At 38.3% G+C, this 25,199-nt stretch overlaps 1 protein-coding gene across 5 annotated transcripts in view; it reads right to left on the bottom strand.

Annotated features, from left to right (window-relative positions):
* The window catches only part of PDZRN4 (PDZ domain containing ring finger 4), a 410,716-nt gene that overhangs the window by 4,740 nt on the left and 380,777 nt on the right, over window positions 1-25,199 (bottom strand). For all 5 annotated transcript variants that reach the window (XM_007531152.2, XM_060191555.1, XM_060191556.1 and 2 more), the window contains 4 exons: window positions 22,135-22,233; window positions 20,149-20,211; window positions 9,135-9,236; window positions 2,584-2,700 (listed from right to left, as the gene is read on the bottom strand). In XM_007531152.2, coding sequence (XP_007531214.2) covers window positions 2,584-2,700; window positions 9,135-9,236; window positions 20,149-20,211; window positions 22,135-22,233 — 381 coding nt within the window. The remainder of the gene's footprint in view (window positions 1-2,583; window positions 2,701-9,134; window positions 9,237-20,148; window positions 20,212-22,134; window positions 22,234-25,199) is intronic.

Below are 25,199 nucleotides of genomic sequence, written 5' to 3'. Positions count from 1 at the left end.
ACTGCACAGAACAATCAAAAGTCCGTTATATTCTGTGCCTCAAGCTGTCAGCTCACAATAGTATCAAATGGGATAGCATTTCACGCTGGGTCAGAAAATGCCTAGAGGATTTTTTGTTGTTGTTGTTATTTGACATTTGAGTTTATTATAGTACAGTATTTACATACACATTTTCCTCATATCTAATAATGTGCTAAAATTAAAAAGAAGACTGGTATCTTCCTTCTGACTTATCAGTATTAATGAGACAGAGTGTACCTGGATAATAGTACAGATGGTATCAACAGCAGCCACAGGACCATGAGCAGTATACAAAGATGAACTTCTATGTGGCTCTGTATTTTGGCTTTAAAATATGGATATGTATACTTTTATTTATGGCCTCTTTTTTTGTCATTAATTTGTGAGCAAATAAAAAGAAGGCTTTTCCAGGCTAAAATCTATAGAGTTCTTGTTTCCTAATGTAAAGCTATTCAGTCATTTACCATCTCTCTACAGAATCCTGTTGTGACAGTGTTTCTACCAAAACATTTCTAATGTTGTAATCTTATTTATTTACAAGGGCAAAGGACTTTTAAAGGTTTCTATTAGTTCTCATCATTTTTTTTCAGTCTCACAGTGGAGAAAAATTTCCACACAGTGAGAATGTAACCTCAGGGATGTCTAGTATTGCCTAAGAAGACCTTGCATTTGTATTACACCTGGTGAGTTGGCAGCATTTGACATCCTATCACTTCACCTGGACAGGATTTCTCCCTTATTTCTTTATTCCAACGTCCTCCTGTCAATTCTGAAACAGGACATATTTTGTACCTAAGAAAGAGAAAAGCCTCAAGCAAGAACTTTCTTGCTAGTACCCAGCAGCTGCCACCAAAAAATATCTTTATTTGTGGCTAATATTGTAGCTATAAATAAAAATTTCAATCTGTCCTACCTATAGTGAAAAAAAAGTATCAGCATCACTCCTGAGCAGGCACTGCTGCTTATGTACGGTGTGACCAGTGAGCACCCATGATGTGCGCAAAATGCAGCACTCAGGGCCACATTGACATTGCAGTGTACAATCCAATGACTTACTTAACATCTAGAAAAGTACACACACATATCTTGGTCGTGGGATGCTAGTATGTTAGTATCCTCTATCATTTCAGATTGGAAAAGAGACAGACTGTTTATGTTTCTAAAATTATCTGCCATTATTTTACTTTTTTAGTTATCTTTTTGGATAAGTTCATAATTAACATTAAAAATAGGAATGAGGGGCCAGGTGGTGGTCCACCTGCTTAAGCACACACATTGCAGTGTGCAAGGTTGCAGGTTCAAGTCCCTGGTGCCCACCTGCAGGAGAAAAGCTTCATGAGCGGTGGAGCAAGGCTGCAGGTGTCTGTCTCTCTTCCTCTCTGTTTCCCCCTCCCCTCTCAATTCCTTTCTGTCTCTATCCAATAATAAATAAATAAAAACTATTTTAAAAAGATTTAAAAATAAGAATGATAATTAAACAAATCAGTAAACTGACAGCAGAAGTGTTAATAACAGTATATTAGGGAAGTGAGTAAGTGACATAAATCCAACAAAGAAACACTTTGGGCATACTGATCTTGTTTTTCTCCAAAAGGAAAACAACAAATATGGACAGACTCATAAGCTTGAGTCTACTACAAGTCACACTAAAATCTTTTATTACCTGTGAATTAATTGTGGACAAGAACTATGTGTATTTTCCTTTGAATCCTCAGGACCAAGAGTGGCACCTGTGACATATTAGCAGCTCAGAATTTTTTTGTTGCATTCCTATGTGGACCTAAGGCACAATGATGCCAATATCTCAATGAAGAACTATTCCTATTTGGGGATATAAAAGTATACTCATGATATAAAAATCACACACAAGACTGATGGTTTATATCATGTCATCAATATTCTATAGTCACCTCAATATGCAAGTGGACATAATATTTTAAGATATAAAATTACTTTTGGGATGGGAGTCGGGCGGTAGCGCAGTGGGTTAAGCACACGTGGCGCAAAGCCCAAGGACCGGCATAAGGATCCCGGTTCAAGCCCCCGGCTCCCCACCTGCAGGGGAGTCGCTTCACAGGCGGTGAAGTAGGTCTGCAGGTGTCTGTCTTTCTCTCCCTCCTCTGTCTTCCTCTCCTCCCTCCATTTCTCTCTGTCCTATCTAAATAACAACAACAAGGGCAACAAAAGGGAAAATAAATAAATAAATATATAAAAAGTTACTTTTGGGGGAAAGAGGTATTATTGCATGAGATATAATTTATTTCCAACTGACACTGGAGAAACAACACAGATTTCTGTTATTCCTGAATTGGCTGAACAGTGTCTGGGTCAACATTTGAATACTCTACTGATAATGGTCCCTGATCTTTTCCAACTAGAAATATCTTCATAAAGTATATTCTCTCTGCTTCATTTGAGATGGTCATTTGCTCTCAAAAAGTATCATTATAGAGATGTTTGATCAAATTCTTTGATTTTGTTTTTTCACTCTATTTTGGCTGTACATTAAAAAAAAAAGAACTAGCAACATTTCAAAAGATATAGTTCAAATTGTTGTTCTACCTGCTCCGCCTCATTGGCAGTACGCTGCATTGCTTCATTATGCTGCTCTTCCAGCATCTCCAAGTTTAACTCCTCTAAGAATTCATTCCTTTCATCTTCCAGCCAGCCTTCATCCAGCTGCAAGAGAATAGTACATTATACATTAGTACATTATATTAGGTTAGTGAAAACTCATGCTAAAATAGGGTAAACTTAAATGGTGATGCCTGACTAGTTCCATTTTATCATAATGATTCTCTTCAGAATATCAGCCTTCGATAGTTCACCTCTCAGAAGGAAGAAAAGGTGATAAAAAAAAAAAATTGGACTCTTATGCCTTTTATCCTTTCCTGAAACAGGGCTACAGATTTCCTCTCATAACCGAGCAGATCTCATGGCACAGAACATTACTGTCTTTCAAAATATATGAAAAGCATCCTGCATAAACCACAGCTGTCATGCTCATTACCTCCAACAGTCTCAGTGTTAAAAAAAAAAAAAAAAAAACTGAAATGTTAATAGGGCCAGGAGACAATTGGACTTTTTCTCCTTAACAATGGCCCCCACTGTGACTACACACAAAACAGGCTCCATCCCACTAAAGTTATCCTTATTTTGTGTTTTTTACTTTTAGGTGGATGGCTGCCAAATTAATAAGATGGTTGCTAGCCAAAAATACACATATTTATTCTATCTGAAAAAAAAAATCTGAATTATTCTTCCTTCCCAAAAGTAATCCTACACGGTGTGTACATTTATTCATTATTTTCTAAAACTCAGTTTCAACTAAAAACACACTAAATGTTGCCTCTGAGACTGGTAGAATGGTGCAGAGCATGGGGGCTCTGTTGATGGGTGCTGAATACAAGTATTCTTGTGGGAGTCTTATCTATACAAATTAAACTGAAAAAAAAAATCTCTGGCTTCTCAGTACAAGTGAAGTGGAAAACTCATGGCTGCATTGCTAATGTGATGAGTGTTGACAGTCAATACAAATGATTTGCCTCAAAGTGGAGTTTTGGAGCTGGATTACATAAATTGGTTGACTATGCTGATTAAATTAACTGAATTATTGTCAGAACTCAGTTTTCGTTTGTGTGACTGAAAACATCAGCTTTCTAGTGAGTTAAGAATGATAATTCAAGGTGCTTTCACTACTAAACAGATGGATGAAATACATTTTAAAAATAACTAAGCTTCTTAAATCTCAAAACAAAACCTACCAGAAAGGGCCATTGAACTGGCATTTTGAAAGTACATATTAGATTTATTAATATGGATGCAATCAAAAGTTGCTTTATTAAAGAGTATATGGAGATGAATCACCTCAAATTTGACTGGGGGCCAAAATATAGACACTTTTACTAGTCCTTATTTATCTTATTTTCCTTCTTTTTATTTAGTGCTTACACCGAACAGAGCAGACACTCTAACCAGGGCATACCTCGGTGACCCAGCTTTTATATGAGAAAGAGAGACAGAGACTAAAGCACTGTCCTACCATCACTCATTTTTGTCTTTGGTGCTCACTCAAGCAGTACTAGCACTGAATCCAGGGCCTCATTTAAGGAAAGCATTTATTCTAGCCTACCAAATTTACCCTAATGTAGCCTGAATAACTTGACCAAGGTCCACCCCACTGACTTCGATATGCAAATGAACTATGGAAATTAAGCTGGCTAACAACATAAAGTCAAACCAATTTATAATTGTCCAAGTTTTACATTCTTTTTAAAAAGTGTTTATTCTGGGAGTTGGGCAGTAGCACAGTGGGCTAAGTGCACGTGGCACAAAGCACAAGGACCTGTTAGGATCCTGGTTCAACCCCCTGGCTCCCACCTGCAGGGGAATCACTTCACAAGTCATGAAGCAGGTCTGCAGGTGTCTCTTTGTCTCTCTTCCTATCTGCCCCTTCTGTCTCAATTTCTTTCTGTCTCTATCCAATAACAAATAAATAAATAAATAATAAAAAAGCAGTGGCCTTTCTAATGTTTAAAAAAAGTGTTCTATGAGAGAAGAGTGGGAGAGAGAGAGAGAGAGAGAGAGAGAGAAACACCAACCAGAGCACTACTCAGCTCTGGTTTATAGTGGCTCTGGAGATTGAACCTGGGACCTCAGTGCCTGAAGTACGAAAGTTTTTTGCATAACCACTATGCTGTCTCCCTAGACGCTAACAAGTTTTACATTCTATACTCCCTTTTAAGTTTCCCACAGCTATATATGCTACACTTCAAAATAAAGTATTTAAGACTAGAAATACTTATTTTTTTTTATAAGCACACTAAGGACAGTTCTTTTAACCTGGTCAACATAAAATATTTGCTATTATTAGTATAGTGAGTGGTGTAAATGAGTTTTTTGAAACTTATTTAATAGGGGTAGAGAAAATATAGAGGATAAAATTAAAAAAAACTAATGCTATCTTATAATTCTTTTCTTATTCAGTAACCCCATAGGTCCCTGAGTTAACACTTGTGGTTAGTATATGCCTGTTTTTTGTTTGCTTGCTTGTTTTTAACCAGATCACTGATCATCTCTGGCTTAAGGTAGTGTGGGGGATTGAACCTGGGATCTTGGAGCCTCAGGCATGAGAGTCTCTTTGTATAACCATTATGCTCCCACCTGTGCCTGTTTATTTTAATTTTTTAAAAATATTTATTCCCTTTTGTTGATCTTGTTGTCTTATTGTTGTAGTTATTGTTGTTGTTATTGATGCTATCATTGTTGTAAGGACAGAGAGAAATCAAGAGAGGAGGGGAGACAGAGAGGGGGAGAGAAAGGCACCTGTAGACCTGTTTCACTGCTTGTGAAGTGACCCCTGCAGGTGGGGAGCTGGGGGCTTGAACCAGGATCCTCATGCCAGTCCTTGAGCTTTGCGCCACCTGTATGCTTAACCCACTGTACTACCGCCCTACTCCCTGTTTATTTTTTCTTCTTTTAAATACGTCTTAGGGAGTCGGGCTGTAGCGCAGTGGGTTAAGCGCAGGTGACGCAAAGCACAAGGACCGGCATAAGGATCCCGGTTCGAGCCCCGGCTCCCCACCTGCAGGGGAGTCACTTCACAGGCGGTGAAGCAGGTCTGCAGGTGTCTGTCTTTCTCTCCTCCTCTCTGTCTTCCCCTCCTCTCTCCATTTCTCTCTGTCCTATCCAACAACGATGACAACAATAATAATAACTACAACAATAAAACAATAAGGGCAACAAAAGGGAATAAATAAAATAAAAAAATTAAAAAAATACGTTTTAAATTTTTTTCTTATATTTATTTATTTATTGGATAGAGCCAGCCAGAAATTGAGAGGTAAGGGGGAGAAAGAGAGGGAGAGAGACAGAGAGACAGCTGCAGCACTGCTTTACCACTTGTAAAGCTTTCCCCCTTAAGGTGGGGACTGGAGGCTTGAAGCGGGTCTTTGAACACTGTAACGTGTGCTCAACCGGGTGTGCCACCACCTGGCCCTCAAAGATTTCTTTATCAGTGAGAGAAAGAGTGGGAACCAGAACATTACTCTAGCACATGCAGTGCTGAAGAACTAAGATCCCAGCATTTGCAAATCCTGCACTTGACCACTGCACTACCTTCCCACTGCCGTGCACTCATTTGGATTAGGCTTTCCTCCATACTGAAGATCAAAATCATACAACCATGGAACTTTTCTTCTGGTTCATGTCCCTGTTGTAGTTCCCTTTCAACCTGTGAGTACATTTGGTGCAATGTGAGTCTCATGCTGTGTCAGAGACAGACCTTTCCCTAGTGCCACACTGCAGAAAAAGAAGGACTATCATTCCAAAGGGGGAATCAGTGGGCAAGGCAGTGCACAGGGGTGGCATTTCATTGCCTCAGAAATAGCTGCTCCAAGTTCTTTTTTTTCCCCCCAAAGGTTTCTTTTTCTTTCTGTTTTTTTTAATTTTTAATATTTATTTATTCCCTTTTGTTGCCCTTGTTTTATTGTTGTAGTTATTGTTGTTGTCACTGACGTCATCATTGTCAGATAGGACAGAGAAATGGAGAGAAGAGGGGAAGACAGAATGGCAGAGAGAAAGATAGACACCTGCAGACCTGCTTCACTGCCTGTGAAGCAACTTCCCTGCAGGTGGGGAGCTGGGGGCTCGAACCGGGATCCTTATGTTAGTCCTTATGCTTTGCACCACATGCGCTTAACCTGATGAGCTAGCGCCTAACTTCCTCTGCTCCAGGTTCTTCTCTGCCTCAATGTGAGAAGAGGAAAAGGACAGAATATCTCTAATGGTTTAAGGAAGAAAATGGGCAGAAGATTTAAAAAAATTGACATGGAATGAAAGATTTGAATTATTTGGTAATACCACACAGATGGAGAATACTGCCCCCAGAAACTCTGAAGATCATTTCCAAGAATATAGAATATTGAACACGATAAAAAATGGAAAAGGCTAGGGAAACCACACAGCAATACTCCTACATTCTCTCTGAGTAAAATATACATGCAAAAATGCAGTAATGAGAAATAGAAAAATATGTTGCACATTTGATATAAAGATAAGACTTTTGGATTTTTGTTTTTTTCTTTTCTTGCCACTTTATAGCAGCTACTGCTTGAATTATATTTTTCGAGTATGGTGTTAAAATAAATTTCCTTGCATTGCTTTTCTTAAAATCTGGTTTTATAAAGGCAATTTGCTTTACTGCAGTATCACAAAGGCTTCTTTAGGATCAAGGGGCTAAAGATGATTCTGATTTTGGCAGACAGACCCAAGATAATCATCTGTGAAACAATGTCTTGTCTGAAAATTTATCTTTGAACATTGACTCTTTTGGATCAGGAAAGTAGTCAGATTAGAAAAGACCACTGGTTTTTTTCAAGCATATGTATCCCATCAAAGATTAACAAGAGATGGTCTTAAGTCATTAAATTCTATTTTTCCATGGTCTATTCTAGCCATTACTGCAGCACAGTCTAAAGAAATGGTTTTAATTCAAAATTAATGTGCATCACCAGAAGTTACATGGAAAGGTCAGGCAGACTGCATTATAACTTCAAAATATATTTTGTATAATGGGGATGACTTTACAGATTGCCATGAGTTTTACTCGTATGACTTTTTCTACAGTTTTTTTTTTTCTGTTATTTTCTCAAAAGAAATGTGGTCTGTGAATGAAATTGGTTTGCAAACTTTCTTGGTAGGTAATTGTTGCAAGTTTAAACATTTCAAAAGTTCAGTCCCATGTTAGGAAGTCCAGTTGCTTGTGTAGGCTCCCTTCTCTGTTCCAGCAAACCTCTGGTGCTTCACCTTCCTCTGCCCTGGGCGATGGCAGACTTTATGGGAACCATTTAGAATGGTGAAGGGCATAAAGGAAATATATGCGGGAAGGGCGATCTTTTATAACCACTATATTCTAGTCTGAATTCAGCCTGACACTGACTCAATGTAATTTATAGATTGTATGTAGTTACTGAGTCTGAAAAAAATATCAGATCAATAACTTGGAAGACAAATGCAGATATGACCCACTTCACTCAAACTCCTGACAGATGGATAGAATGGTGACAAAATAATAACCTTTCTGCATTGTGGAGGGGTATAAATAGGGTGTAAGAAAGAGTGCCAATAGTACTTTTCTTCCCCCATTACCACTCTATGATCACAACCTCTCTCTCTGTAAATATATGGGGAAAATTCTTCTAACAGATATTATTGATATCATTCTGCTTTTGGCCAGACACATGATCTTACTAATCTGGCAAAATCCATTTGGTTTATATATACATGGACCCAGAAGATGCTGCATAGGTTACTTCCTCTGACAAAGGTTTTCTAAAAGGATTAAGGCTATTAGAAGGATATGCTAATATTTTCCTCAGTAGAGAGTCTTTCAATTACTACAATATGTTAATGAAACATTTTGAGATGAAAACCCAATGGAAAGATCCACATAGAATTAAGTCTTCGGGAGTCGGGCTGTAGCACAGCGGGTTAAGCGCAGGTGGCACAAAGCACAAAGACCGGCATAAGGATTCCGGTTCGAACCCCGGCTCCCCACCTGCAGGGGAGTCGCTTCACAGGCGGTGAAGCAGGTCTGCAGGTGTCTATCTTTCTCTCCTCCTCTCTGTCTTCCCCTCCTCTCTCCATTTCTCTCTGTCCTATCCAACAATGACAACAACAATAATAACTACAACAATAAAACAACAAGGGCAACAAAAGGGAATAAATAAATAAAATAAATATAAAAAAGAATTAAGTCTTCATCATAAATTTCATCAATTTTGGTATAAATTCAGTTAAGTGAGTAGCACACACAAGGGGAGAATAAAGATTCATTTGTGTGTGTGTGTGTGTGTGTGCGCGCACACACACCCGATGTCCCCACCCTTCCTCTTAAAAAACACGATGGTTAGCTGCCACTCTGTGGAACAGTGCAGGAGGGGATATACCTTGCATCTGTTTTGATAAGGATGACAAGTTAGGAAAAGATGACCCAATTACATTTTGTATACTTGGTTTTACAAATATCCATGATGATGATTTGATCTAGAAGAGCAGATAATGAATATCAAATTCAGGCAAGTCTCATTGAGAGTTTTGCTCTCCGGCCTGACCTGAATCTCTGGCCTTGCCACCAGCAGCACGATCCGCCTGCACTCATCACTTGATAGCAGTGCCACCGCTTCCTCTCGATTCTGGACATCTTCCCCATTTATCTAGAAAACAAATGAAAGTGGCACATTAGTTTCCATTTCCACAGTGCTGCACACAATGAATGGCAAATATCAGCTCATTTATGGTAAATGTATGGACAATGAAGCTCACACAATGGGCTCATCTTTAGCCCCTCAGTGGTAAGTGCCTTCACTCAATTACGCGCTTACTGTAAGAGCCATATCGATCCCTGAAGGATGGCGGACATCAGAGGAAGCAGTTATGTTCATAAATGTCCAACCTGCGCCCTGGCAACATACATCTAGCAACACAATTAACCAGCCCCTGACAGGTGACGTTCATCTTTCTCTGCTCAGAGTAATGGAAGTGTCACTCTGAGATAATAGTGCTGGGGAAAGGCGGACTGGCAATACCACAACTGAAATCCGTCATCCTGCATGCTTGCTGCGAGCCAATTAGAGAGTTGCAGTATTATCTCTCACCAGGCAACAACCAGGCAGTGCTCCCAGGCCAGGGCTGATTGCATTTTTATTCAATCATTTCATATTTTCAGCAAGTCTGACTCAAGTTACCCCAAATTCCTCTTAGGGTATCTTTTAGTGCTTAACTAATCAAAAGAAGGGACAGAGTTCATTATCAGTGATATCCTCCCCAAAGCTCCAGTTATTTCTAAAAACTGCTCATTTCTGGAAACAACATACTAGTGAAATATCTTAAGACTCATCTTTTGTATATATCTACATAAAAAACCAGTACATATTAAACATGGTTTTCTATAAGAATTCTTAGTGAAAATAAACTTGAGGAAAAATTTGATTAAGAAGAAAATATTCCATTGGCATTTGAAATATCTTTTTTCCCTAAGTTTTAGAGACACAGAAAATATGTTCTAAAATTTGCATCATTTAAAATTACTTTATGCCCCACCTACAGGGGAGTCACTTCACAAGCAATGAAGCAGGTCTGCAGGTGTCTATCTTCTCTCCCCCTCTCTGTCTTCCCCTCCTCTCTCCATTTCTGTCTGTCCTATCCAACAACAACATCAATAACAACAACAATAAAACAACAGGGCAACAAAAGGGAATAAATAAATAAAAATTAAAAAATTAAAACATTACTTTATGTTCAAATATACTTAGTTATTACTTAATACAGACTTTTTGTTTGGATATACATGTCCATCTATATGTATAACACACACACACACACACACACACACTTGACTATCTCTGAGACTTCACTATTTCAGGCTTAATTTTTTTTTTTTGAGACAAAGAGAAAGACAGAAAGAGAAACCAGAGTATGTTAGCTTCCTTCAATGTGATAGGGCTTGGGCTTGAACCAGCTTCACAGGTATGGCAAAGTAGTCTTTAAATCTGTCTTATTATTGACTGATTGTCCAAATGAGATTTTTCTTCCATGACGTGTAATTTAAACACACAGAAAGAAATTCCAATTAAAGCGATCAAATAATTCTAGCTATAATAAGTATTAATTATTTCGATAAATTAGCTAGAAAATATGGCTGTACAAATAATTTTTTTAAATGATTGATCTAACATCTTTCACAAAGGATTTCTACTTGAAAGCAAGAAGGAAACTATTAAGGATTTCTCCTTGTGGCTCCCTGTGATTGTGGTTGACATAAAAGTACAATTGTAATTATCTTAAACTGAGTACAGAAATCTCAACTTTGGACAACAGTGAATCATCTTTATTCCTAGACTCTTGTTATGTATATTTATCATGAAGAAGGCAGGCAATAACAAAGGGAGAATTACACTTGATGGACCTTCTTACTCTGATCAAATGAGTATCACTAATGTTTTTCACTTGCATATGTAGTCAGAAAATTAGACTTTAAAAGTTTCAAGCAGGACAGATAGTTGTGTGCCCAGCTGAACACAGGCTATTATGCACAAGGACCTGGTCCTCACCTGCAAGGGGGAAAGCTTCAGAAGCGATGGAACAAGTGCTGCAGATGTATCGTTCCCTTTCCTCCTCTCTCAATTTCCCTCTGTCCTATCAAATAAAAAAAAACGTGGGAGAGAGGGAATAAAAAAGATCCCCTGAATCCAGCAGAAAACTACTGGAAGTTATTAGGCAATATAACAAGGTATCAGGCTACAAAATCAATGTACAAAAATCAGTGGCATTTCTTTATGCAAACACTAAATCTGAAGAAGAAGACTCCAGAAATCACTCCCATTTACTGTTTCAGCAAAATCTATCAAAAACCTAGGAATAAAGTTGACCAAAGAAGTGAAAGACTTGTATGCTGAAAACTATGAGTCGCTACTCAAGGAAATAGAAACTGATACCAAGAAATGGAAAGATATCCCATGCTCATGGATTGGAAGAATAAATATCATCAAAATGAATATTCTCCCCAGAGCCATATACAAATTTAATGCAATACCCATCAAAGTTCCACCAAGCTTCTTTAAGAGAATAGAACAAACACTACAATCATTTATCTGGAACCTGAAAACACCTAGAATTGCCAAAACCATCTTAAGGAAGAGAAACACAAATGGAGGCATCACACTCCCAGACCTTAAACTATATTATAAAGCCATCATCATCAAAACAGCATAGTACTGGAACAAAAATAGGCACACAGACCAGTGGAACAGAACTGAAAGCCCAGAAATAAATCCCCACACCTATGGACATCTAATCTTTGATAAGGGGGCCCAAAGGATTAAATGGAAAAAGGAGGCTCTCTTCAATAAATGGTGCTGGGAAAACTGGGTTGAAACATGCAGAAGAATGAAATTGAACCACTTTATCTCTACAGAAACAAAAATCAACTCCAAATGTATCAAAGACCTAGATGTCAGACCAGAAACAATCAAATACTTAGAGGAAAACATTGGTAAAACACTTTCCCACCTACACCTCAAGGACATCTTTGATGAATCAAACCCAATTGCAAGGAAGACTAAAGCAGAAACAAACCACTGGGACTACATCAAATTGAAAGGCTTCTGCACATCCAAAGAAACTATTAAACAAAGAAAGAGACCCCTCACAGAATGGGAGAAGATCTTCACATGCCATACATCAGACAAGAAACTAATCACCAAAATATATAAAGAGCTTAGCAAACTTAGCACCAAAAAAGCAAATGACCCCATCCAAAAATGGGCAGATTAAGAACAAAACATTAACTACAGAGGAGATCCAATAGGCTAACAAACATTTGAAAAACGGCTCTAGGTCATTGATTGTCAGAGATACGCAAATTAAGACAACACTAAGATACCACCTCACTCCTGTAAGAATGGCATACATCAAAAAGGACAGCAGCAACAAATGCTGGAGAGGTTGTGGGGACAGAGGAACCCTTTTACATTACTGGTGGGAATGTAAATTGGTCCAGCCTCTGTGGAGAGCAGTCTGGAAAACTCTCAGAAGGCTAGACATGGACCTTCCATATGATCCAGTAATTCCTCTCCTGGGGTTATACCCCAAGGACTCCATAACACCCAACAAAAAAAGAAGTGTGTACTCCTAGGTTCATAGCAGCACAATTCCTAATAGCTAAAACCTGGAAGCAACCCAGGTGCCCAACAACAGATGAGTGGCTGAGAAAGCTGTGGTATATATACACAATGGAATACTATGCAGCTATCAAGAACAATGAACCCACCTTCTCTGACCCATCTTGGACAGAGCTAGAAGGAATTATGTTAAGTGAGCTAAGTCAGAAAGATAAAGATGAGTATGGGATGATCCCACTCATCAACAGAAGTTGACCAAGAAGATCTGAAAGGGAAACTAAAAGCAGGACCTGACCAAATTGTAAGTAGGGCACCAAAGTAAAAACCCTGTGGTGAGGGGCAGACATGCAACTTTCTGGGCCAGTGGGGGGTGGGAGTGGGTGGGAGGGATGGGTCACAGTCTTTTGGTGGTGGGAATGGTGTTTATGTACACTCCTAGCAAAATGTAGACATATAAATCAGTAGTTAATTAATATGAGGGGGGAAAATCAATTGTATGTCTCAAAGTTTCTCAAAAGACAAACCGAATCTTTTTAATATATAGGCTGTGTATTTGATATGCGGACTCTCTCAAAAGCCTAGACCAAGTAGATTAGAAGCATCCAATAGCACAGCTATATACAAGATACTGGGTACTGTACAGCAAACCATAACAAAGGGACTTTTCAAAGTTAACCCAATTAACAAATAAAGTGATGATAATATTAACTATCAATTGTCTTTTTGAACCCTAAGACAGCAGGAACCTCACATCTTTTCTATAGAGCCCCTACTTCCCCCAGTCCTGGAACCCTTGGATAGGGCCCACTTTCCTGTATGTATCTCCCAATCCGAACCAAAAATTATTGCATCCGCCGATCACAACCTAACCAAAGCAACGATTGCCACCTCAATATGCTTCACCTTAGACTGTATCCAGAGACTTCACGTGTGGAATGACAACCCTTCAACATCATTACTCGGGTGAGACCTTTCCTTTTATAGTACACTCTAATTTCATCCCAGGTAGTTCACTTTCTAACAAAGTCCCATAATCTAGATATACACCAGTTTCTGTGAGAGAGAGCTTATGTGCACACGTATCCATAAACTACTGCAAAATATATACCTGAAAGCAGAAGTACACTAGAGTTTGCAGTGAGTACCTCCCTAACACCTCCTCTCCACTATTCCAAGCTTGGGATCCATGATTGCTCAACAAATTGTTTGGCCTCATATGTTAACTCTCTTTTCAATCACCAGGTTCCAGATGCCACCTGGATGCTGGCTAGGCTTCCCTGGATTGAAGACCCCACCAATGTGTCCTGGAGCTCAGCTTCCCCAGAGACACACCTTACTAGGGAAAGAGAGAGGCAGACTGGGAGTATGGACCGACCAGTCAACGCCCATGTTCAGCGGGGAAGCAATTACAGAAGCCAGACCTTCTACCTTCAGCAACCCTCTACGACCCTGGGTCCATGCTCCCAGAGGGCTAGAGAATGGGAAAGCTACCATGGGAGGGGGGGTTTATGGGGATTGGGTGGTGGGAATTGTGTGGAGTTGTACCCCTTCTACCTTATGTTTTTGTTCACTAATCCTTTCTTAAATAAAAAATTTTAAAAAAATTATCAAATGACGGGCATATCCTGTACGTCATATCTTTTTATAAGCCTATATTGAAAGGACCATTTTCTTGTAATATTGTAAGGACTCCTTGTACAATTCTTTTTCTCACTCTCAAGTCAAGACATTGGAAGTGATGGATTCTGTTACTTCTTTTACTCCCAATTTCATGTAGTTTGAAAGTAAGGGTTAGATAAGTTCTAATTTGAAATTTGAGGGTTCATATTAATTCACAGTGATTTTTTGTTGTAGTAAATATACAGTATACCTATTTATCAGTAATAGATCAGATACACATTTGGTTCTAAGATACTTCGTTGGATAATCTCACATAGTGTTTGTGTGTGCCCCTTTTTTATTTTTCAAATATAATTCTCACTATTTTATTTCCTGTTCCTTATTTGAGAAGATTATATATTCTTGCAGATTTGCTGGAGTACTGCTTCATCATTTATGACCCTTTATCTTGTCCTTCTGTTTTCCTTGCTTTTATGTGGTAACGAGTATTGAATCCAGGGCCTCATGTAAGCCTTACACACACCACCACTGACCTACCTTCCAGCTCGTTAAAAGAGTAATGTTTAAAACAACAAGGGGAACAAAAGGGAATAAATAAATAAATAACAAATAAAAATAAATAAAGAGTAATGTTTATTTTAAATGCATTCTCATTTCAGTGTGGCTGGAAATAAGGAAAATAAAATTCAGAGAGATAGAGATGGAAAGAACACGGGGATGGGTGGTGGCACACCTTGTTGAGCGCACATGTTATAGTCTTCAAGGACCCAGGTTCGAGTCCCCAGTCCCCACCTGCAGGGGGAAAGCTTTGTGAGTGGTGAAGCAGGGCTGCAGGTGTCTCTCTGTCTCTCTCCCTATCTCCCCCCTCCTCTCTCAATTTCTGGCTGTCTATCCAATAAATAAATAAAGGTAATAAATTTTTTTAAAAAAGAATTAAAAAAAGAAGAAAGAACAGAAATAGGGGGAAATAAGCTATCAAAATGGAAGAAAATAAGAGTAGAAAGGACAGCTGTGGATGGATCAGTGTGGGTGTAGAACAGAGAAAGAGAAACCTCATTGGAAACCTTATTTTTGCACCATTTGAGTTTTTAAAGAATTTTGTTAGGGAGTCAACTGTAGTGACATTGATGACTTTGGGAACCAGCATGAGATTAGGCTTTCCCTACTGAACATTACTGTTTACTATTCCAAAGAGAAACTGAGATTGTAAGACTTGGTTTTGAAAAGCTGATTCTATGGTCTTTACTCCTTCCTATCAACTGTCTTGTTGTTCTCCAACGCTGCAATTATGTGAGAGGACTTCCCCATATTAATTTCTGGGGGCATATCTATTATACAAGTTTCTGGCAATAGACTACTTACTTCCAGGAACTTGTAGAGAAAATAACACATGGAAACTTGAATATGTTCTCATGAAATCTGTGGTTTCCTTTCTGCATAACCCCAACTATATGTTAATCTCTCTCCATCATTGGGTAAAAGCATCTACGAGGCTGCATTTCTAAAATCTAAGCTACTGAATGAGGGCAGGACCATCAAAGCATACTATGTAGGACATCTTGAACAGGAAATTAAAATCACAATTGCTTTAAAGAGATTCATTGAAATGAAAGCCAGTCAGGAAGCTTCAAGGATAAGAAGTAAAGCCTCTCTTTCTTTCACTCTCATCTCCTTGGAAAAGGACTCATTAATTGTTCATTATCGGGTATCCCATAATCTCCTCATCAGTCATATGGGAGCAATTTGTCTATGGGTACAATTTTCTCACAGTTTTACTTACTATAATTTCACCATCACCCTTAAGACTCTGTTTGTTGGATGTGTGGACAGGTTGAATTCTAGGCTTTTTCATGTAAACATATATTTTATTCATTAAATGTGACATATTTGTCACTGAATATAAAGTAAGCAGGCAGACAGCATACTTTATCAACTCTGGGCTGTTGTTTCTTCAATGAACCAACTCTATTAAGAAAAGCTTATTATAATTATAATTATTATTTTATCCAGCAAGTATTTTATCTGAAAAGTTTCATCTGTTCACAATATAGCTAAAGATAAGGAAATGTCAAAACACAGTATAAGCAAACATGCAATCATGTATACTGTTGTATGCTTTACATTGGGTTGTTCTTGCTCTCCCCCTGTCAAGAAAATTGGTTCAGTCCTGCTAGTTTCGCGGGCCGCTTGTCCCCACCCCAAGGAACCCTGAGAGAGTTCCAGAGTTCCAGAGTTCGAGAGTTCGAGAGTTCTTGTCGCCGCCATGTGAGAAAGATGCAAGAGAGTTCTGTTTGGTGATTAGTTTGGGTTAGTTTATGAATCGCTGTTTCTGAATAAAGAAATACAGCTTCCCTGCCCAGCCGTGTGTCCTCGAGTCTGTTACCCGCCCGTGAAGCTAGCCCGGCCAGCTGGAACCTCCGAATTTTAACAATTTTTTAATCCAACTTTAGCTCTGGAACTAATAGCTATAATTTTATTCACTGCATGTGTGTATGTAGACTGTAGGAAGATGAGTAACTAGCAAGAAAGGCTGAAACTAGCAGAAGGTAGAAGGTATGGGGAAAAGAATGAGTAGAGGAAGGAGTGGCTGCTGGAACAAGGAAACAAAGTCATAGGGTAGGGACTCAACACATCAGAAGATGGAGCCATCCTGGGTCACTTAAAGGGGAGATACAGAATATTTCAGACTTTTTAGTTATTAGGCATTCGACTCTATAACCTACTGCACTGTACCAAGGAATCCTGGGTATAGCATGACCCTGAGCATCAAAAGGCAGTCATCTCCTCTTAAGTATATTTAAGTATAATTGCAAGCAAACAACACATCTCCAAATTGGGAAAAAAAAAAGATATTCTGAAACTGCTTATTTGGATGCTTATTTATCACTAAATTGATACCTTTACTGCTTAATGAAGCTCTGTTACTAGACGTTTGCTACAGTTTTTATTTTTATATCTTATGCACTATTCTTGGAATAGCATTGCTTTATTCATTCATTTATTTACATGTGGTTGAGAAAGACACTGAGAAGATGCTAGCAGAAAAGAAAAAGTCTTGAGGGTGTCGGGCGGTGGCACAGTGGGTTAAGCGCATGTGGTGCAAGGCACAGGAGGATGTGAGGATCCTGGTTCGAGCCCCCGGCTCCCCATACCTGCAGGGGAGTCGCTTCACAGGCGGTGAAGCAGGTCTGCAGGTGTCTATCTTTCTCTCCCCCTCTCTGTCTTCCCCTCCTCTCTCCATTTCTCTCTGTCCTATCCAACAATGAACAACATCAACAATGGCAATAATAATAACCACAAAGAAGCTACAACAACAAGGGCAACAAAAGGGGGAAAAAATGGCCTCCAGGAGCGGTGAATTCATGGTGCAGGCACCAAGCCCAGCAATAACCCTGGAGGAAAAAAAAAAAAGTCTTGATACCCTAATTCAGTTTCCTTCCCCAGGTATATCTAGTGACACACATTCCATCTAATTTAGCCAGAGATCATCACTAAAGTAGATTTCTGAAGTAAAAATTATAGATTCTTGCCTGAGCTTTCTACAAAATTTATAGAATCATGAATGATCCAATTCATATTTTTTCTTTCCTAAGTGGAGTCTTTAAAATATTTTATTTATATATTGCATAAAGACAGAGATAAACTGAGATGGAAGGAGAAGAAAGGGAGACAAAGAGAGATAACTGCAACACTGTTTCACTGCCCATGAAGCTCCCCTCTCATTCCCAGCCACACGCACAGATGGGGACCAGGGGCTTGAAATTGACTTATGTCTTGATATAAAGTCCTTGATAAAAAACAAAGAAGAAAATTACATGGCACTGGGCTAGACAAGAAAGAGGAGGAAAAGAAGTGCTGTGACTCAGTGAGGGTCACTCTGCAGGAAAGAGTAATGGCAGCTGGGCAGGGTGACCCTCTGGAGTGTGCCCAAGGCAGTGTGGACACACGTGTCCCGACAGTGTCAGACACTGCACTCTAATAGTCTGTGTATGCAGCTGTTATCTTACACAGGAGACAGGATACCCCGTCAATTTTTGACACATTTTTTTCTTTCCAGTGTTTTATCCATTTGTGTGGAACTCAAATTTCTTCAGGGGTTTATGTCTAGTAAAGAAAAGCAGAAACTGTGGTCCAGGAGGTGGCACAGTGATAAGGCTTTGGACTCTCAAGCATAAGGTTTCGAGTTTGATTCCTGGCATCACATGTGCCAGAGTGATGTCTGGTTCTTTCTCTTTCCTCCTGTCTGTCTCATATATAAAATAAAAATCAAAAAAAAAAAAAAAAAAAAAAAAGGAAAGAAGAGAAGAAACTGCAGAACTTTCACAAGGGCTAAAAGTTTTGCAAAATATTTTAGCAGTTTATAGCTTTCTCTATCGGTTTTTTTGATGATCATCTCTGTTAGACCAATTGCATATTGTAGTAAGCTCAACTGTGAAACTAGCTTTTCCTTCCTTCCTTCCTTCCTTCCTTCCTTCCTTCCTTCCTTCCTTCCTTCCTTCCCTCCCTCCCTCCCTCCCTCCCTCCCTCCCTCCCTCCTTTCTTTCTTTCTTTCTTTCTTTCTTTCTTTCTTTCTTTCTTTCTTTCTTTCTTTCTTTCTTTCTTTCTTTCTTTTTTGCCTCTAGTTTCTGGGGATTGGTGCTAAGCACTATGAATCCACCACTCTGGGTGGCCATTTATTTTTTCCTCCCCTCACCCCCAGCATTTTATTGGGTAGGGCAGAGTGAAATTGAAAGAGGAAAGGAGACAGAGAGGCAGAGAGAAAGATAGCCAGCCACTTGCAGACCTGCTTCACCACTTGTGAAGCATTCTGCTGTAGGTGGAGACAAGGGGCTCAAACCCTGGCCTTTGAGCTTAGTACTATGTATACTTAATAGGCTATGCCACCACCAGACCAGACCTCCTTGTTTTTTTTTTCTCCTTCCTTTTTTTGGGTTTTGTTTTTGTTTTTGTTATTGCTAAAGTATCATCACTCTGAGCCAGTTTTTTTTCAGACAGAAAGATAGTGAGAGAAAGAGATACCACAGCACCCAAGCTCCCTCCAGGGTAGAACCACTCTCAGCTGAATTATCTCACCAGTCCCTGAATGACCTTTGTTTTTTCTTTGGGTTAGTTTGGGGACAAAAGGCTAGGGAACTCTGTCTTTCTGTATCCTTTCCCAAAGGGAAAGAACTCAAAAGGGCATGTCAAGGCAGGTCTAAGACAGAGTTATCAGCTTTGAAAGCTATTTCTTATTTGGCTTGAGATATCTTTCCTTATACATAGTTTCTGTTTTCACATGGGGAAAAACATTTCTTCCACCTGTCCCAAGTATGGATACTTCAGAATCCTACACTTATATTAATTAATGGACTACTGGGATCTATGTTTACTAATCTGTTCTGTAAAAGGCAGCAAAAACTAACTGCAGCTAGTAACACAGCAGTTAATGCTCATTACTCACCAGCACTGTACTTGGCATTTCATGTGCATAATTATAGTTAACCTTTTCAACAGTATGTTTTATTATTATCATTTTTAAGATGAGGAAATAGGAATATTACTTGAGCTCTAAATTAAGCCTAAGTAAGTGGTGGAGCTGGATGTTGATGTTCAGATTATGTCTTTATCATTAGCTATTACCTAGTATCTAATAATAAATGGCATCATATTTCCTTTAAAAATAAGGGTCTAGCTGATGCTTTTTTTTTTTTTTTTTTTTTGGTTTGGAAGACATTATTGTCCAGAAGCAAAGGCATTTTCTTTTCTCCAATATTTTATATGAAGCAAAATACAGTGAAAATTGCTGGATAGATAATACGAAATCATAAGAAACAGCCATACTCCATACCTGCAAAATTCGATCCCCTTCTCGAATCCGTCCATCTCTTGCCGCAATACTGTTTGGATCTACCTGTAATGGAGAAGATACATACTTTAAATGGTTATATAAAACTCCCTCAGGAATGTAAAAATATTGTTATAAATATATTTTTTAAATGCCAACTCAGTACTGTCCATTGAATTATAGGGTATATGCCAAATATTTCTCTGTAAAACCTGATTGTTTTTGAAAATAAGTGGACTATTTTAGAATTAACTTAAAAAAGTTAAAGATAACTACAACAGAACTTGACCTGAAGACCATTTTTCTCTCCTTTTTTCATCCTTTTATTCATGTGGTTTTCAGAATTCCCCACTCCCATACTTTCTTACCATTATCAGAGGGATTACTACAGTTATACCTTTAAAATAGTTATGTAAGTCATCTTCTCAAAAGGTCTTTCCACTGTAAGAGGTCCTAAGTAAATTCTTTGGTAGATTTATAGCGCAACATTTACATTTATAGAACTTGAAGTTTTCTAAGTGTGGGAATTATGTTAGCCTTGTCATAGTCCAATTATCTTATTTTTATTTTTTTAAATTTGTGATTAATAGTAGGTTAGAAAAGTATGAGGTTACATCACCAGAGTTCTGTGTCCTGCCCTCCCATTTCCCAATCAAACACCTTTATAAAGACAATGAGATAAGTATTGTTACAGTAAGTTTTTAGAAATTAAATTAAGAAAACTTGGAACAACATAGAACAGTAATTACATATTAAATATATATTTATATATAGTTATATATGTATACATATATAATTTAAAGTCACACATATATGAAATTTAAAAATCATATCCAACCACTTCTCAAAAATGATTCTTTTGGAAATTCAAATAAATCACCTACAAAAATGGGTTAGAGAGAGATCTCATTGGGTAAGGGATGTGTCTAGTCATACATGTGGTCCAGGTTTGAGCCTAGCATCACATGGAAGGTGTCCTGGGCCATGGTGTCTCTCCTTTTTCTCACTATCTGAATGAAAAAGTTGGCTTAGGAGTATTGAGATCATGCATGCATGAGAGCTCAGCAACACCTTACACACACACACACACACACACACACACACACACACACACTACTAATAATAATAAAAATAAATTTCACTTCACATTTTTCAAAGTAATTAACATTGATAATATTTCACATTTAAGTGACTTTTTGAAAGTGGTTATGGGACTGAATAAAACCAAGAGGAGGGGACAACATGATGGCACAGTGAATATAACACTGGACCAGCAAGTATGAGGTCCAGAGTTTGATTCCCTGCATTACATGTAATAGAGTGACTCTTTGATTTTCTTTCTCTGTGTCTCTCAGAAATCAGTTAATAAACAAACCAACCAAGCATTCTTCAAAAAAAAAAAAAATCAAGCTGGGATAAATGTGGGGTGAAAGCAAAAATTACGCTTTGGGTGGTTAAATTTAAGTAGCATATCCATAGACTGATTTCCAGTGATGCACACCTGGAGCTTAGATACTGTTATTGAGCTTCTTCAGTAAGGAGGAATTCAAAATAAACAAATAAAACTAACTGGTAAATGGACATGTTGGATTTTCAAAATTATCAATCCCTAGTGTTTTAGTATCAGATGTACAATCTCTCAGTACTATTGTTAACAGAACTGATAAAAGAAAGTAGAAGGACAAATGCTTGCTAACAAAAACTCAGCTCTACCTGCTGCATACTTCTGAGAATTTATTCATAAGTAAGCAGTGTGACCATTTTTGTACTTTCCTTACCAGGAGTCTGTGGTGAAAGTATCCCCATTAAACAAGCTCATAATAATTACATTGCTTGGGTAACATAATTTACTTTCCTAATTGAAAGTGACAAGTACTGGAATATGGCCAATCCTTCACATTGAAACCTCCCAAGGATTTTCTTACTGTGAGTGATTTCACTCCATTCCTTGCAGTCTCTCTCTCCCCCCCTTCCCTCCACATTTCTTACCTCACTGACATAAATGCCGGTGTCTTCTTCATCATCTGTTCGGTAACAGACTGTCAGGCCCAGCTTCTCCTGACTGCTAACACGACATAACTCGACCTCCTGAGAGAAACACACACAAGGAATGACATTTATCTCGGGAGACATCCCACAGCAGACTGGAGATATACTGTGGGTTACCCTGGGAAACCTTCATAACGACAGTTTAATACCTGAAATTAACTTAGGCTACCAACATATCAACATGCACTTTCAGTGTGCATTTCTGTAGATTCCAGCCAATGTTATAAACTTTCATTGTAAAGTTGGGGATATACAATTTTTATATGAAATTACAAACTTAAAACTCACAAATTATATATGAATAATTTTACACCAAATCAACTTAAAACTCACAAATGATATATCTCTATATATAACACACACATATATATGTGTATATAGATACATATATTTGTATGCCAGTCAGGTAGAATCAATAAAATACCTGAGAATGTAAAAGCAGCAACACAATAAACACATTGAGTTACTGTTTTTTTTTTTCCTCCAGGGTTATTGCTGGGGCTTGGTGCCTACACCACGAATCCACTGCTCCTGGAGGCTATTTTTTCCCCTCTTTTGTTGCCCTTGTTGTTTTATAGTCATTGTGGTTATTATTATTGTTGTTACTGATGTCGTTGTTGGCAAGGACAGAAAGAAAGCATGAGAGGAGGGAAAGACAGAGAGGAGAAAGATAGACACCTGCAGAATTACTTCATGGCTTGTGAAGTGACCCCCTGCAGGTGGGGATCCAGGGCTCCAAGTGAGATCCTTAGGCTGGTCTTTGTGCCTTGCACCATGGGCACTTGGCGCTTAACCCACTACTCTATCGCCTGACACCCCTCCCCTGAGTTACTGTTTTTTTTTTAAAGTAAAACAAAGATTAAATAAAAACAACTTCACTTGAAAATTCGAAGAAAGGAAGATAAATTGCAAACAAGCATTTTGAGTAGCCCAGGCCAAGATTTTCTATGATTTTGTATAAGATCTCACACCCTTGTCAAAAAAAATGGGTTCATTCAGGCTGGAGGGAGCAATAGCAGTCATGTGGGCAGAGGCAATGATTCAAAATGTAGCAGTAAATGAGTAAGGAAACACATTTATTGAAACACATAGCTAAAGGGCTTAAAATGTCAGTTCTTAGGCAATGTATATTAAATATATTTCCTGATTTATAGTCAGAGAAATAATAATAAATTTTAGTGGACCTCATTTTTATATAATGAAGTAGACTTGGGCTACTTTTAGAAATAGATGACTTTAGGATAAATCACATAATTCCAAGCACTAAAACACAAATTGGTGCCCTCCTCATGGAGAACATGCTCTTGTTAGATGGTGAACTAGAGAGGAAAAAAAACCAGCATAATGAAATTGGAAGTCAAGTCTGGATTAAGTTTCTAGAATCCAGAGTCATGTTTCTTCTCCATTACCTACACAGGGGTGATGTTGGCAAGGGCACTAAATAAGTTTTGATTGGAAGGTATTTGATTTCATTTCAAAATCTTTTCTAGTGTTTGTAACTTTTTGCAAAATAGTAATTAAGTAGTTTTCTTTAACTGGCAATAGAGGAAGTGAGTGAGAGTGTGTGTGTGTGTGTGTGTGTGTGTGTGTGTGTGTGTGTGTGAAGATGTTATGGTTTTTTCTAATAACAATGTAGTCATTTAACTAAGATATAAAATAGCTACTGGACTAAATGCAAGAAATATCATTTAAGATTCAATAAGAATAAATTGTTGACCACACTCTGTCACATATGAAGAAGTATCCTCGTTTTTGATGTTATATGTCAGCAAAGTCACTGGATAATAATTTATTTCTGTGACATGCTATAAGCCATAGGTAAATCCTCAGCGAGTATAGACTATAATTAGCTCCAGTAACAATTAATTTCATAACTAATAGTAAATGAAACACACGTGAAAGCCTCTGTCTTGAGACGTATACTGCAAATTAGTGAAATCCATGCCAACTATGCAGTCAGAGAAATGTTGACTTTTTAACTGACAGGCAAAGATATTCTAAATTATACTACTGAGTTTAGAAAGGGTATAGCATATTCTGAGCAGAAAAAGCAACGCAATCTTTTCACAAAGGGTAAGAATAGGAAACAATGACATGATTTGACACTGGGTGCAGAAAACACACACTAAGCAAAGATATTTTCAAAACTGGCAATAATTAATGGCTCTAGAGGGAAAGAATACTTGACTAAAACTGTAACACTAGGAAAGAATTACAGCAACAAACGAGCTCCAATTATAGTACTGAAGTACAGAGTTAAGGAGTAAAGAAGCTTGTGATTCCTAAGAGGCCTACAAGGAAACCTAAACAAATCCATAAAAAGCCGAGACTGGGACCTTTAAATTAAGGCAACTGGGAGATGCAGTCAGAGTCTAAATACATTGACTTTCAGTGTCCTTCTAGCATAGGAAGAGCTCCATCCTTTGGAAGACATTTCTAGAGAGTTTTCTCTGCATTTTTAGTGGTGCAGCATGGATTTGTTTATTTAGAAGATTTGAAATAGTGATCAAGTGAAACAAAAATGGCACCGGGGAAGACAGCATAGTGGTTATGAAAAGAATTTCATGCCTGAGGCACTGAAGGCCCTAAATTCAAGCACCATCATAAATCAGAGCTCAGCATAGCTCTGGAAACAATAACAACAGCAAACAAGTAAACAAAAAAAGCAAGAAGAACTGAACAGACCCCTAAGGCTTCAATACCAAACATCAAAGGGTCTACCCAAGAATCACAGGAGAGTCAAGACTAAGATAGTGATAAAACAAAACTGGACCTTTTAGTGTTGTCATTGTATTGAACCTAAGCAAAAGCATGTAACAGTATTCAAGGTTATCAACTACAGCATCTATGTTTTTTTGTTTTCTTTTAATTTGAGAGAGAGATCAAGACCAGAGCACTACTCAAGTTTATGGTGGTGCTGGGGATTGAATCTGGAGCCTCAGAGCCTCAGGCAGGAGAGTCTTTTGCATGATTATGCTGTCTCCCCAAGCCCCTAAGTTTTCAAT

The sequence above is a fragment of the Erinaceus europaeus genome, chromosome 5 (genome assembly GCF_950295315.1).
Source record: "Erinaceus europaeus chromosome 5, mEriEur2.1, whole genome shotgun sequence".
In the NCBI taxonomy this organism is placed as follows: Eukaryota; Metazoa; Chordata; class Mammalia; order Eulipotyphla; family Erinaceidae; genus Erinaceus; species Erinaceus europaeus.
The sequence above is the reverse complement of the archived record's forward strand: the minus strand, read 5'-3'. Positions and strand labels throughout refer to the sequence as shown.